The sequence below is a fragment of the Triturus cristatus genome, chromosome 7 (assembly GCF_964204655.1).
Source record: "Triturus cristatus chromosome 7, aTriCri1.1, whole genome shotgun sequence".
NCBI lineage: Eukaryota > Metazoa > Chordata > Amphibia > Caudata > Salamandridae > Triturus > Triturus cristatus.
Window position 1 is genome coordinate 51,965,105 of NC_140590.1, and position 15,444 is coordinate 51,980,548.

A 15,444-nucleotide genomic window follows, 5' to 3' on the forward strand; every position below is an offset into this window, starting at 1 on the left:
GGCAGTTTCCCCTCCTTGACAGCCGGGTGTTAGTTAGTTTTGCAGTTAGTCATGCTGTTTTATCACCAGCACCTACTTTCTCTATCCCCAGGGGCTCACCCTCAGTAAAGCAGCAGAGATCCTGGTCAGGGACGGCCCAATGCACTGACGCCCCCGCCCATGACCCCTGAGTGGGTCAAGTTCTGCCGACAGCTCTTCGGTGGTTCTCCATCCTGCTGTGGATTGGGGCAATTCTCTGCTTCCTGGCGTACGGGATACAGGTGGGGACAGAGGACTCTCCATCCAATGACAACGTAAGTATAGACTCAGAGGTAAGAGGGAAGTGGGGGAAGGGAATGTGGAGTGCCTGGACTCAGAGGGAAGAGGGAAGTGGGGGAAGGGAGTGTGGAGTGCCTGGACTCAGAGGGAAGAGGGAAGTGGGGGAAGGGAGTGTGGAGTGCCTGGACTCAGAGGGAAGAGGGAAGTGGGGAAGGGAGTGTGTAGTCCCTGGACTCAGAGGGAAGTAGGGGAAGGGAGTGTGGAGTGCCTGGACTCAGAGGGAAGAGGGAATTGGGGGAAGGGCGTGTGGAGTGCCTGGACTCAGAGGGAAGTGGGGTAAGGTAGTGTGGAGTGCCTGGACTCAGAGGGAAGAGGGAAGTGAGGGAAGGGAGTGTGGAGTGCCTGGACTCAGAGGGAAGAGGGGGAAGGGAGTGTGGAGTACCTGGACTCAGAGGGAAGAGGGAAGTGGGGGAAGGGAGTGTGGAGTGCCTGGACTCAGAGGGAAGAGGGGAGTGGGGGAAGGGAGTGTGGAGTGCCTGGACTCAGAGGGAAGAGGGAAGTGGGGTAAGGGAGTGTGGAGTGCCTGGACTCAGAGGGAAGTGGGGTAAAGGGAGTGTGGAGTGCCTGGACTCAGAGGGAAGAGGGAAGTGGGGGAAGGGAGTGTGGAGTGCCTGGACTCAGAGGGAAGAGGGAAGTGGGGGAAGGGAGTGTGGAGTGCCTGGACTCAGAGGGAAGAGGGAAGTGGGGTAAGGGAGTGTGGAGTGCCTGGACTCAGAGGGAAGAGGGAAGTGAGGTAAGGGAGGGTGGAGTGCCTGGACTCAGAGGGAAGTGGGGTAAAGGGAGTGTGGAGTGCCTGGACTCAGAGGGAAGAGGGAAGTGGGGGAAGTGAGTGTGGAGTGCCTGGACTCAGAGGGAAGAGGGAAGTGGGGGAAGGGAGTGTGGAGTGCCTGGACTCAGAGGGAAGAGGGAAGTGGGGGAAGGGAGTGTGGAGTGCCTGGACTCAGAGGGAAGAGGGAAGTGGGGGAATGGAGTGTGGAATGCCTGGACTCAGAGGGAAGAGGGAAGCGGGAAGTGGGGGAAGGGAGTGTGGAGTGCCTGGACTCAGAGGGAAGAGGGAAGTGGGTGAAGGGAGTGTGAAGTGCCTGGACTCAGAGAGAAGAGGGAAGTGGGGGAAGGGAGTATGGAGTGCCTGGACTCAGAGGGAAGAGGGAAGTGGGGTAAAGGGAAGTGTGGAGTGCCTGGACTCAGAGGGAAGTGGGGTAAAGGGAGTGTGGAGTGCCTGGACTCAGAGGGAAGTGGGGGAAGGGAGTGTGGAGTGCCTGGACTCAGAGGGAAGAGGGAAGTGGGGCAAGGGAGTGTGGAGTGCCTGGACTCAGAGGGAAGAGGGAAGTGGGAGAAGGGAGTGTGGAGTGCCTGGACTCAGAGGGAAGAGGGAAGTGGGGGAAGGGAGTGTGGAGTGCCTGGACTCAGAGGGAAGAGGGAAGTGGGGTAAAGGGAAGTGTGGTGTGCCTGGACTCAGAGGGAAGTGGGGTAAAGGGAGTGTGGAGTGCCTGGACTCAGAGGGAAGAGGGAAGTAGGGAAGGGAGTGTGGAGTGCCTGGACTCAGAGGGAAGAGGGAAGTGGGGGAAGGGAGTGTGGAGTGCCTGGACTCAGAGGGAAGAGGGAAGAGGGAAGTGGGGAAGGGAGTGTGGAGTGCATGGACCCACAGAGGGAGCTGGGTTGGCCAGGGTGCTGAATGGCGAAATTGCCATGAGGGGTGTTGAGAGCTATGGCTTTGCATGGTCCGGGGCTGTGCCCCCTGTTTGTTGATCCTCTGCCATGACATAGGGACACAAGAGTTGTGTGTTGAATATGTGTCAATGGTGGTGGGGTCCAAGAAGAACCAGGTGGGGGTGACTACTTGCAGGGTCATTTGGTGCAGGCTTGTGTGGCAGCCAAGGATGGTGTTAGATGGTGTCCAACAGGACCAGGTGGATTATTCGGAGCTGGGCATCAGTTGTGATGTCTGTGTGCGTCCACCAGGTGGCTCTGTGAGTGTTACAGCAGCTGAGGACTTGCAGTACCTGGAGGCACCTCCAGGTGGCACTCGGTGGTGGTGGTGGGCCAGGGGTGAACTCCTGTTCCTTTGACCTTGACTCTGCTTGTCAAGGAGCTCCAGGGCAGGCTGGGCAGCTGCAGGCAGGTAGGCATGCCATTGTGCTACACTGCTTGAATGTGGAGCTACTGGCGTGTGGGGCAGCACATGTGGCTTGGCGGCCATGTCCATAGCAGCAGTCTTTGGCAGGCAGGCGGGCGCGCTGATCCCTCATCTGGGAGGCAGGCAGGTCTCAGGTAAGTGGGAAACGACAAACAGTACTGAGGCACCACCAGTGAAGCTCGGGCGTGGGTGGGTTGTGGTCACAATCCTCATTGTCACTGTAAAGTGCAAAGACCCCTAAGGCCTGGGCCTTGCACTTACCCACTGCAATGACTCACATCACTCAGATATAACTTGTATGGGCGTGGCCTTAAGTGGTCCAGGACCCTTTTGTTTAAGCCGTTCCCAGCCTCAGGGGTGTGTGCGGCATGGACTCTGTTCAGGTAGAGGCCGGGTGACACTCTATCAGTGTGTGGAGTGCATGCACCCCACAGAGGGAGGAGGAGCTGGGGTGAGGGTGTGTGGAGTGTGTGCACCCCACAGAGGGAGGAGGAGCTGGGCTGAGGGCTGTGGAGTGCACGCACCGAATAGAGGGAGGAGAAGCCTGGCTCAGGGCTGTGGAGTGCATGCACGCCATAGGGTGAGGAGGGACCTGGGGCTGTGTTGCGTGTGAAGTCCATGATCCCACAGAGGGAGGAGAAGCTGGGGTGATGGTGTGTGGAGTGCATGACCCCACAGAGGGAGGAGAAGCTGGGGTGATGGTGTGTGGAGTGCATGACCCCACAGAGGGACGAGGAGCTGGGGTGATGGTGTGTGGAGTGCATGACCCCACAGAGGGAGGAGGAGTCAGGCTCAGGGCTGTGGAGTGCGTGCACCCCACAGAGGGAGGAGAAGCTGGAGTGATGGTGTGTGGAGTGCATGACCCCACAGAGGGAGGAGAAGCTGGGGTGATGGTGTGTGGATTGGATGACCCCACAGAGGGAGGAGGATCTGGGGTGATGGTGTGTAGAGTGCATGACCCCACATAGGGAGGAGGAGGTGGGCTGAGAGTGGTGAAGAGAGTGCACCCCACAGAGGGAGGAGGAGCTGGGCTGAGGGCTGTGTAGTGTGTGCACTCCACAGAGGAAGGAGGAGCTAGGCAGAGGGTTGTGGAGTTCGTGCACCCCCCAGAGGAAGGAGGAGCTAGGCTGAGGGCTGTGGAGTGAGTGCACCCCACAGAGGAAGGAGGAGCTAGGCTGAGGGCTGTGGATTGCATGCACGCCATAGAGGGTGGAGGGACCTGGGGCTGTGTAGCATGTGAAGTCCGTGGTCCCACATAGGGAGGAGGAGCTGGGGTGAGGGTATGTGGAGTGCATGCACCCCACAGAGGGAGGAGGAGCTGGGGTGAGGGCTGTGAAGTACATATACCCACCGAGGGAGGAGCTGGGTTGATGATGTGCTGTGTGTGTGACCCCACAGAGGGAGGAGGACCTGGGGCTATGGCGTGTGGAGTGCATGATCCCACAGAGCGAGAAGGAGCTGGGGTGATATCTTGTGGAGTTTGTGACCCCACAGAGGTAGAAGGATCCGGGGTGATGGCGCGTGGAGTGGTGGACCCCACAGAGTTGAAAATACAGATGATTACTGACCAGTGCTTAATTTGAGCCGCTGGTTTCCGGATCACGGCACCGGCACTTGATTGTCAACATTGGCACCTATGACAGTCTTCCACATGATGGCACTGTTTGTGTAATTTAGAGATGAGCAGAACAACAGTTGTTTCTTAATTCAATATACATTCAAAACTACTGATACCTGCCACCCAAGCCATTCTTATAGCCTTGGGGGCCTGAAATAGTCTGAATTGTCACACTTGTATGAGTGTGCTGGTTAGTTGTTGTGTAGTGACTGTTGTTGGCAGAGCTGGCAGGAGCAATGGGTGGTGCGAGCTGCAGTGGCCTCCTGATGAAGGCCCTGGCACCTATTTGTTTACAAATTAAGCACTGCTGCTGGTCTCCCATAGTGGCACGACATTGCTTGTGTCAATGCTCTGCACATATCGCAGCAGCATTGTATAGTCCGGCTCCTGAAAATTAATACAGCTGCACTATCTCACTGCAGCAGAACTACCTACTGAATGTCAGCAAATAGCACAGCATGACTCATCAGAGTTATCACAGCAACAATGTCAGTGCTATCCCAGTAGCAAACCTGTCCCATCAGCAGAGCACTCTTAGTCCATCCAGTACCAGCAGAGCTATCTCACCAGGACCAGAAGAGCTATCTCACCAGGACTAGAGGAGTTACCTCACCAGGACCAGAAGAGCTATCTCACAAGAACCAGCAGAGCTATCTCACCAGGACCAGAAGAGCTATCTCACCAGGACCAGAAGCGCTATCTCACCAGGACCAGAAGAGCTATCTCACAAGAACCAGAAGAGCTATCTCACCAGGACCAGAAGAGCTATCTCACCAGGACCAGACAAGCAATCCAACCTGTGGAGGTGTTGCAAAAGAACCACCAGAGCTTTCCAACCAACAGAGCTGTCCAAGCAGCACCAGCAGGGTAACCCAGTCAGCAGAGTGGTCCCACGTGAAGCAGCAGAGCTATCCAAGAAGCACCAGCAGGGTAATCCAATCAGCAGAGCCGTCCAACCTGAAGCAGCAGAGCTATCCAAGCAGCACCAGCAGGGTAATCCAATCAACATAGCCGTCCCACGTGAAGCAGCAGAGCTATCTTAGCAGTGCCTGCAGAGTTATCACAGGAGCACCTGAGCTCTATCCAATAAGCGTTTCTGTTCCTCCGGCAGAGCTGCCCATCAACAGAGCTGCCCATTGGAAGATGTACTGCAGCAGCAGAGACAGTTCACTGCATCAGTGAGCTATCCACGCCCATTAGATCAACCCCAGCAGCAGAGCTATCCACTGGCCTCAGCAGAGACCGTTCACTGCATCAGTGAGCTATCCACGCCCATTAGATCTACCCCAGCAGCAGAGCTATCCACAGGCCTCAGCAGAGACAGTTCACTGCATCAGTGAGCTATCCACGCCCATTCGATCTACCCAAGCAGCAGAGCTATCCACAGGCCTCAGCAGAGACAGTTCACTGCATCAGTGAGCTATCCACGCCCATTAGATCTACCCCAGCAGCAGAGCTATCCACAGGCCTCAGCAGAGACAGTTCACTGCATCAGTGAGATATCCACGCCCATTAGATCAACCCCAGCAGCAGAGCTATCCACTGGCCTCAGCAGAGATACTTCACTGCATCAGTGAGCTATCCACGCCCATTAGATCTATCCCAGCAGCAGAACTAGGCTCTAGTATCAGCAGTGTAGCCCACTGGGCTAGCGTTCTTTGAAGTGACAAGCATTGCCCAGACTACAGTGCCACCATCCTGAGTAACCGCCCTGATGTAGGTCTGGGCAGGGCCTGCGCCCCTTTAGTTGATGCTATTAAGGGGTGGGTGTATTGCCCACGTGTAGTCTTCTGCAGACGAGATGCTGCAGTTTAACAATATTTATTTGGCAAAGTTGCTAAAATGTCAGGTTCTTCCACTGCTTCTGTGATCATTGCCCTAATCTCGACCCCTCTCTTTGTGCCCTCTCAGCTTTACCTCGGCGTGGTGCTATCTGCTGTCGTCATCATCACAGGCTGCTTCTCGTACTACCAAGAGGCCAAGAGCTCCAAAATTATGGAGTCCTTCAAGAGTATGGTGCCCCAGGTAAGAACGCTGTGCCCTGGTAAGGGAAGAGAGAAGAGGAAAATTGTCCCGGGTGAGGGAAGAGAGAAGAAGAAAAGTGTCCCAGGTGAGGGAAGAGAGAAGAAGAAAACTGTCCCAGGTGAGGGAAGAGAGAAGAAAACTGTAGCATGTGAGGGAAGAGGGAAGAAGAAAACTGTCCCAGGTGAGGGAAGAACTGTCCCAGGTAAGGGAAGAGAGAAGAAAACTGTAGCATGTGAGGGAAGAGGGAAGAAGAAAACTGTCCTAGGTGAGGGAAGAGAGAAGAAGAAAACTGTAGCATGTGAGGGAAGAGGGAAGAAGAAAACTGTCCCAGGCGAGGGAAAAGAGAAGAAGAAAACTGTCCCAGGCGAGGGAAAAGAGAAGAAGAAAACTGTAGCATGTGAGGGAAGAGGGAAGAAGAAAACTGTCCCAGGTGAGGGAAAAGAGAAGAAGATAACTGTCCCAGGTGAGGGAAGAGAGAAGAAAACTGTAGCATGTGAGGGAAGAGAGAAGAAGAAAACTGTCCCAGGTGAGGGAAGAGAGAAGAAAACTGTAGCATGTGAGGGAAGAGGGAAGAAGAAAACTGTCCCAGGTGAGGGAAGAGAGGAGAAGAAAACTGACCCAGGTGAGGGAAGAGAGAAGAAAACTGTAGCATGTGAGGGAAGGGGGAAGAAGAAAACTGTCCCAGATGAGGGAAGAGAGAAGAAGAAAACAGCCCCAGGACAGGGAAGAGAGAAGAAGAAAACTGTAGCATGTGAGGGAAGGGGGAAGAGGAAAACTGTCCCAGGTGAGGGAAGAGAGAAGAAAACGGTAGCATGTGAGGGAAGGGGAAGAAAAAAACTGTCCCAGGTGAGGGAAGAGAGAAGAAGAAAACTGTCCCAGTTAAGGGAAGAGAGAAGAAGAAAACTGTCCCAGGTGAGGGAAGAGAGAAGAAAACTGTAGCATGTGAGGGAAGGAGGAAGAAGAAAACTGTCCCAGGTGAGGGAAGAGAGAAGAAGAAAACTGTACCAGGTGAGGGAAGAGAGAAGAAAACTGTAGCATGTGAGGGCAGGGGGAAGAAGAAAACTGTCCCGGGTGAGAGAAGAGAGAAGAAGAAAACTGTCCCAGGTGAGGGAAGAGAGAAGAAGAAAACTGTCCCAGGTGAGGGAAGAGAGAAGACAACTGTAGCATGTGAGGGAAGAGGGAAGAAGAAAACTGTCCTAGGTGAGGGAAGAACATTCCCAGGTGAGGGAAGAGAGAAGAAAACTGTAGCATGCGAGGGAAGAGGGAAGAAGAAAACTGTCCTAGGTGAGGGAAGAGAGAAGAAGAAAACTGTAGCATGTGAGGGAAGAGGGAAGAAGAAAACTGTCCCAGGCGAGGGAAAAGAGAAGAAGAAAACTGTAGCATGTGAGGGAAGAGGGAAGAAGAAAACTGTCCCAGCCGAGGGAAAAGAGAAGAAGATAACTGTCCCAGGTGAGGGAAGAGAGAAGAAAACTGTAGCATGTGAGGGAAGAGAGAATGAGAAAACTATCCCAGGTGAGGGAAGAGAGAAGAAGAAAACTGTCCCAGGTGAGGGAAGAGAGAAGAAAACTGTAGCATGTGAGGGAAGAGGGAAAAAGAAAACTGTCCCAGGTGAGGGAAGAGAGGAGAAGAAAACTGACCCAGGTGAGGGAAGAGAGAAGAAAACTGTAGCATGTGAGGGAAGGGGGAAAAAGAAAACTGTCCCAGGCGAGGGAAGAGAGAAGAAGAAAACTGTCCCAGGTGAGGGAAGAGAGAAGAAGAAAACTGTAGCATGTGAGGGAAGGGGGAAGAGGAAAACTGTCCCATGTGAGGGAAGAGAGAAGAAAACTGTAGCATGTGAGGGAAGGGGAAGAAGAAAACTGTCCCAGCTGAGGGAAGAGAGAAGAAGAAAACTGTCCCAGTTAAGGGAAGAGAGAAGAAGAAAACTGTCCCAGGTGAGGGAAGAGAGAAGAAAACTGTCCCAGTTAAGGGAAGAGAGAAGAAGAAAACTGTCCTAGGTGAGGGAAGAGAGAAGAAGAAAACTGTAGCATGTGAGGGAAGAGGGAAGAAGAAAATTGTCCCAGGTGAGGGAAAAGAGAAGAAAACTGTCCCAGGTGAGGGAAGAGAGAAGAAAACTGTAGCATGTGAGGGAAGGGGGAAGAAGAAAACTGTCCCGGGTGAGAGAAGAGAGAAGAAGAAAACTGTCCCAGGTGAGGGAAGAGAGAAGAAGAAAACTGTCCCAGGTGAGGGAAGAGAGAAGACAACTGTAGCATGTGAGGGAAGAGGGAAGAAGAAAACTGTCCCAGGTGAGGGAAGAACTGTCCCAGGTGAGGGAAGAGAGAAGAAAACTGTAGCATGCGAGGGAAGAGGGAAGAAGAAAACTGTCCTAGGTGAGGGAAGAGAGAAGAAGAAAACTGTAGCATGTGAGGGAAGAGGGAAGAAGAAAACTGTCCCAGGTGAGGGAAAAGAGAAGAAGAAAACTTTAGCATGTGAGGGAAGAGGGAAGAAGAAAACTGTCCCAGGCGAGGGAAAAGAGAAGAAGATAACTGTCCCAGGTGAGGGAAGAGAGAAGAAAACTGTAGCATGTGAGGGAAGAGGGAAGAAGAAAACTGTCCCAGGTGAGGGAAGAAAGAAGAAAACTGTAGCATGTGAGGGAAGGGGGAAGAAGAAAACTGTCCCAGGCGAGGAAAGAGAGAAGAAGAAAACTGTCCCAGGTGAGGGAAGAGAGAAGAAAACTGTAGCATGTGAGGGAAGGGGGAAGAAGAAAACTGTCCCAGGTGAGGGAAGAGAGAAGAAGAAAACTGTCCCAGGTGAGGGAAGAGAGAAGAAGAAAACTGTCCCAGGTGAGGGAAGAGAGAAGAAGAAAACTGTAGCATGTGAGGGAAGGGGGAAGAGGAAAACTGTCCCAGGTGAGGGAAGAGAGAAGAAAACTGTAGCATGTGAGGGAAGGGGGAAGAAGAAAAGTGTTGCAGGTGAGGGAAGAGAGAAGAAGAAAACTGTCCCAGGTGAGGGAAGAGAGAAGAAGAAAACTGTCCCAGGTGAGGGAAGAGAGAAGAAGAAAACTGTCCCAGGTGAGGGAAGAGAGAAGAAGAAAACTGTAGCATGTGAGGGAAGGGGGAAGAAGAAAACTGTCCCGGGTGAGAGAAGAGAGAAGAAGAAAACTGTCCCAGGTGAGGGAAGAGAGAAGAAGAAAACTGTCCCAGGTGAGGGAAGAGAGAAGACAACTGTAGCATGTGAGGGAAGGGGGAAGAAGAAAACTGTCCCAGGCGAGGGAAGAGAGAAGAAGAAAACTGTCCCAGGTGAGGGAAGAGAGAAGAAAACTGTAGCATGTGAGGGAAGGGGGAAGAAGAAAACGGTCCCAGGCGAGGGAAAAGAGAAGAAGAAAACTGTCCCAGGTGAGGGAAGAGAGAAGAAAACTGTAGCATGTGAGGGAAGAGAGAAGAAGAAAACTGTCCCAGGTGAGGGAAGAGAGAAGAAAACTGTAGCATGTGAGGGAAGGGGGAAGAAGAATACTGCCCCAGGTGAGGGAAGAGAGAAGAAGAAAACTGTCCCAGGTGAGGGAAGAGAGAAGAAAACTGTAGCATGTGAGGGAAGGGGGGAGAAGAAAACTGTCCCAGGCGAGGGAAAAGAGAAGAAGAAAACTGTCCCAGGCGAGGGAAGAGAGAAGAAGAAAACTGTCCCAGGTGAGGGAAGAGAGAAGTAAACTGTAGCATGTGAGGGAAGGGGGAAGAAGAAAACAGTCCCAGGTGAGGGAAGAGAGAAGAAAAAACTGTCCCAGGTGAGGGAAAAGAGAAGAAGAAAACTGTCCCAGGTGAGAGCAGATGGGAGGAGGTGCTTATGGTACTGCACATGAGAAGGAGTCTCCGGGGGTAGGAACGCTAGAGGAGGTGCCCCTGGTAAGGATAGATGAGAATGAGGTAGATACGACTGAGATACCCCTGGTCAGGCTGGTATAAGCGGTGCCAGTGATGGGGGCATAAGAGAATGTGCTGCCTCACGGAAGGGCACCCGGTGAGGTGTCCCAGATCCTCTCGGCATAGAAGAAAGCAGTCTTGGACCCCATTATCCTAGCACATACCCATCCTTTACGCGCTCAACTGGAATCAAATACATCATTCTGCTTCAGGCTCCTCGATGAAACCAATGAGAAGCACCTCCTTCATGAGCATTAGTCTGGACGTTGGTGCTGGTGCAGCACTAAAAGCAGTCACCATCCATGCCCTGGGCGGTGCCGTCACATCTCGCGCCTCCTACGCTCCAAACAACCTGGCCTATTGTTTGTTTACACGTCTGGTTGCGTAAGGTGTCCCAAACAAATATACTTGAAATAGTTCACAAGTACCCATTAGTGTAATAAACCAATAACATCACTGAAAAGGGCCATATCTGGTCCTAAATTACTTCTCAACAGTCTTTGGCAGCCCTACTAAACCAGTGCTTAATTTGAGGTGGTGGTTTCTGGTGCTCAGCACCGGCACTTGTGACAGTCTGCCACAAGGTGGCAAAGTCTGACTAAATTAAAGATGACCACAGCAACAGTCAATTATTAATCAATATACATTAAAACTATTACCTGCTGCCCAAGCCATTCTTATTGTTTTGAGGGCCTGGAATAGTCCGAATTGTCACACGTGTACGAGTGTGAGGTTAGTAGTTGTGTTTGCACTATCATTGGCAGCATAGCAGGGGCAATGTGTGGTGCAAGCTGCAGTGGCCTCGACACGAGAGCCCTGGCACTTCTTTTTACACACCAAGCAATGCAACAAACACCACATGGGTGACTTTGTGTCCATCTTCCAGACATCAGCTCATTGAGGTGGATGTCTCAAGATCTCAGCCGCTACCTCTAGCCAGCAGAGGGCCCCGTGTGTCATCCTCTCTGCAGGGCCGTCTCGGGGTCCCAAGTGCTGATAATGATATCAAGGTCGATCAATGTGCTGATGACATGCTCGTCTCTCTGAAAGCCTCACCTGCCCCTGTGTTCACCTGGCTCAATACACGCTTCAACTTTGTACAGAAATGGAATGTTTGTAAATAAATGGAATATTAGGCGCCCACCGAACCCGAATGCAACTAAACCAAATGTAATGTCTTCACAACGACAACACCCGAGCTCAGATACAACGGTGATAGCATACAATGGGGGCGTCACACCTCAGCTCTCCACCGCGTCCAGTCACTCGCCTCCACAGACCACTCTGGCATTTCCAGCCATTGCCAAAAACCCCAAGCAGCTCATTCTCAACTCGCCTGTTTGTGGAAGAGAGATCCCAGCCTCGCAGGATATGACGTCAGAACGGACGTGTATTCCCTCCTCCTCTTCCCTTAAGGGCCTGGTTACAGTGCGCCATTGAGAGGCAAACCCTGCACACACAGCTGTGTGCACGGGCAGTGCACTCAAGTGATGCAATGACATCGCATCCGGTAATTAATGGGGGGAAATGAAGATTGCACACCTCATTCAACTTCAGTAGCTCAAACTTGCAAGAATTTAACGAGGGAAAAGGGCCTTGGTATTTACTGGGGCTTGGACATTTTAGTGTGGTGAGCCCCAAAATCCACGTTATGCCCCCAGAAAAGGTCCAATATGCGCTAGATATCACATCTGTTGAAAAAAGACGCACACCCGTGTGTGGGATATTTATCTGATGTGATAATTACGGACCTCAGAGGCGCAACTAGAGCCAAATTTCGGTGGGGGCTAAGAAAAAATTTCGGGGGGGGCTGAAACTTTAAGCAATAGGCAGAGTGGAGCTGCAGGGGCTCTTAGAAGGGGTGAGAGGACAGCGAGGCCTCATTAACATGCAAATGGCCTTCGGGTAGATACCAAGGGAGCCAGCGCCCATCTCATGAAGGGGTCGAACAAAACTCAGCTACGTCACTGCCACCCTGCAGGACCTGCACAAGATGTCCCACGGTCACTCGCCATTCATTCATTCATTTATTCATGCATTGGTCCTTAAATTATTTTTGAAAGGCTCCTATCATGAGATATCGCAACCAATTCCGTATCACAGCTGAGATGCACTGTAAGTAAAAATTGATTATTGTAGATTAATTAAAACCGTTACAGTATTGAAACACCATCTTTAATTAGCGTGAGTGCATAATGTAAAATGTAATATCAAACACAGCAATCGTCCATGATGCTAATAATAGTCAAAAACCAGTAACCAGGGTTGTCTTTTTGTGCAGAAACTACAATAGTATTAATCAAGCCCCTGGAAACCCCTCCTATCCCTAAAAATAAAATCTAAATCTACCGAGCACCGAATATAAATTAATGTATCAAACATAGCAACTGTCCATATCACACATACCCTCTGTAGCTGAAGGCAGCCCAATAATTTTGAAAAAAAATAAAATAAAAAGTTCTCACCAACAATCAAAAAACAAACATTTTTCCAGTTCTTAAAATTCCCTGCCCCTAATTATTTAATCTTCTCCTATATCATCAATTAAAAATGCTTTAACAGTACCATCAGGGACTCTACATTAGGTCTCCTGTTTTCTGTTTTTACTGATTTTTACAGATAAATACAGACAGAAAACACTGTGTTTCCTAACAGTATTCATTTTTAAAAGTGTAAAAATACAGATAATGTGGCTTCTTTGAGTGACTCTCCAAGCCAAGATTAATGACTTTCATAGCTGAGCATATTGGAAGGATGGGGAACTACAAAGCTGAATGGGATTTGCTTAAACTATTACATATCTCACAATGTATTTTTGCTATTATGCTAATATTTTAATATGGCTTTATCATTTTATTATATGTGTTTGTGTAATGTTCTAAAACCTGACAGGCACCAATATATGAGTGCACTTTTATCTGTTAAATAAAATTAGAAATATATGAGTTATCACATCATCTATTCACAAAACACTACATTAACATGGATTAATAATGATAAAATGGCCCAAAAATAAATATAGATAAATACAGATGGCAATCTTAAAAAAAAATACTATAAAACCAGGAGCCCTTATCCCCTAGTAGGGCTACAGTTCATAATATTGATGAACCCAAAACGAGTCCCAGGATGCTTGTTTCCGGTCCAGGGAAAACATGGCTTGGCAGTTCGGGCTGGACTGTTCCCATGAGGCACAAGGTCAGACTGATTTGCATATGGCCATGTCTGAACTGGGGTGGTGAAGTGAGCTAAAGAATGATGATGTATTAAACCCAGATCAGTTGACTGGGGGTGAGTGTTTGATTTGCTCAAACGCTCCGTCCATCATCCCCTTTGGTATCGCTTTGTTCGCCCTAAGTTGGCAAGGTATGCCCAGACGTGGGTCCCTTGCTCACTTTGCCACTAGATTCAAGATAGCCTGGCTGATGAGGGTTATGAACCCGAAATCGGTCCCAGGATGCTTGTTTCCGGTCCAGGGAAGAACGGCTTGGCAGTTCGGGCTGGACTGTTCCCATGAGGCACAGGGTCAGACTGATTTGCATATGGCCATGTCTGAACTGGGGTGGTGGAGTGAGCTAAAGAATGATGATGGATTAAACCCAGATCAATTGACTGGGGGTGTGTGTTTGATTTGCTCAAACGCTCCGTCCATCATCCCCTTTGGTATCGCTTTGTTCGCCCTAAGTTGGCAAGGTATGCCCAGACGTGGGTCCCTTGCTCACTTTGCCACTAGATTCAAGATAACCTGTGTAATCTTACCAAAGTACATTTTAGCTTAGCTAATACTAAATCCACAAACGTTGTTCCAGTGCCAATCATCTACAAACTAATAATAAGGCGAGACTACCAGTGTAATCTTTCCAAATTAAAATGGAGCTGAGATAACACTAAATCCACAACCTTTGTTACATCGCCAATCATCTGCTAATTCATAATACGCCACTACGACCAGTGTAATCTTACCAAATGAACTGTTAGCTTAAATAATTCCAAGTCCAAAAACGTTGTTCCAATGCCAGTCATCAGCAAATTCATATTATTTCAAGACTACAAGTCTAATCATTCCAAATTAAAATGGAGCTTAGATAATTCTACATCCACAAACGTTGTTACGTCGACACGCAGCAGCAGTTGTATATTATGGCAAGACGACTAGTGTGATCTTCCTGATTTACCTTTCAATGTAGACGAGACTTTTAATCCACACTCTTTGATACATCGCCAATCATCTGCCAGTCTGTCCTCTCTAGAAAGAGTTGAATTCCTTCTTCAGTAGTTGAAATTCCTACTTTATGAACCGTTCGCTTCAGCAGTTTAATCCACTTGGCTTTGGATACTGGACAGATGCAAATCACGTGAAATATGGATTCCAATTTCACTCTACAAAGTGACTGTGACAGCTGCATTTTAAGTCCCTTAACCATTTGAATCTAATATCTGCTATTGGCAGTGGTAAAAAAGAAAACTGCATGAATTTCTGATGTAGAGTTGATTTGTTCGGGTCAGTCAGATAAAACAGAGAGGAAGCAACTTTGTAAGTTCCCATAACAGGGTCAAGAAGGAGTATAAAGTATGGGGCGGCCATAATGAAACCTCGCCATATACCCTACAAAGCATCAACACTCAGCACCACAGGACGAAACAGGAACAAACAACTCAATCCAGCAACATAACAGAAGGAGGCGGGATATCAGTAGGAAAGAAACACAGAACCAAGACCCAGGCCCCTCCCTCTACCTGGCGAACCTGAAAAACACCCAGAATCACGAGTCCTGCCCCCTCCCTCCTGCAGGTTAAAGTCGGGCCAAAGAGCCATCTCTTGAAGGGACATGTCACTGGGCACCGCCTCCTTGTGGCGCCTCTGGAGTGGAAACGGGAATCCTTCATTCCAGTTTTACAAGGCTTACCACTGTTGTACAACTCATACCACAGCCCTTCAACTTGACCCTATAGCCTCCAGTTGCTGTGTATGGCACACGCGCTCCACCCCCAGGTTTGTGCCATGTGAATCCCAATACAAACTGGGGGTTTACCCAGGAAACAACAAATGGGGTGTCCTAGGTAACAACAGACGAAGTGTGCACGGTAAGGACAACTGAGGCTCTCCTAGAGGAGACGACAGGTGGGGTCGGTCGAAGCATGCCCCAGGCGAGGACAGAGTGGGAGGGGCCCAAAGGAAGTGAGGGTTCCAAGGCAATGGCTGGTGTGGGTCCCCGGGTAACGTCAGATTGCAAGAGATGCCCTGGGTAACAACAAATGGGAGACAAAGCCCAAGAATGGGGCAGAAGGGGAGATTCCCAGTGTAAGGCTGTGTAGGGAGGTTCCCCATGTAGGGACTGGTAGAGGTCGGGCCATGGGTAAAGGTGGATGGGGGTGCCGCTAGACAAGGGTAAATGTAGTGTGCTGGACATAAAGGCAGGTGGGATGCCCAACGCAAGGAGGGTTGATGGTTGCCT

At 50.2% G+C, this 15,444-nt stretch overlaps 1 protein-coding gene across 1 annotated transcript in view; it reads left to right on the forward strand.

Annotated features, from left to right (window-relative positions):
• The window catches only part of ATP1A3 (ATPase Na+/K+ transporting subunit alpha 3), a 410,340-nt gene that overhangs the window by 190,391 nt on the left and 204,505 nt on the right, over positions 1-15,444 (forward strand). The window contains 4 exon segments of the mRNA XM_085615596.1: positions 92-131; positions 134-199; positions 202-293; positions 5,985-6,098. Coding sequence (XP_085471722.1) covers positions 92-131; positions 134-199; positions 202-293; positions 5,985-6,098 — 312 coding nt within the window.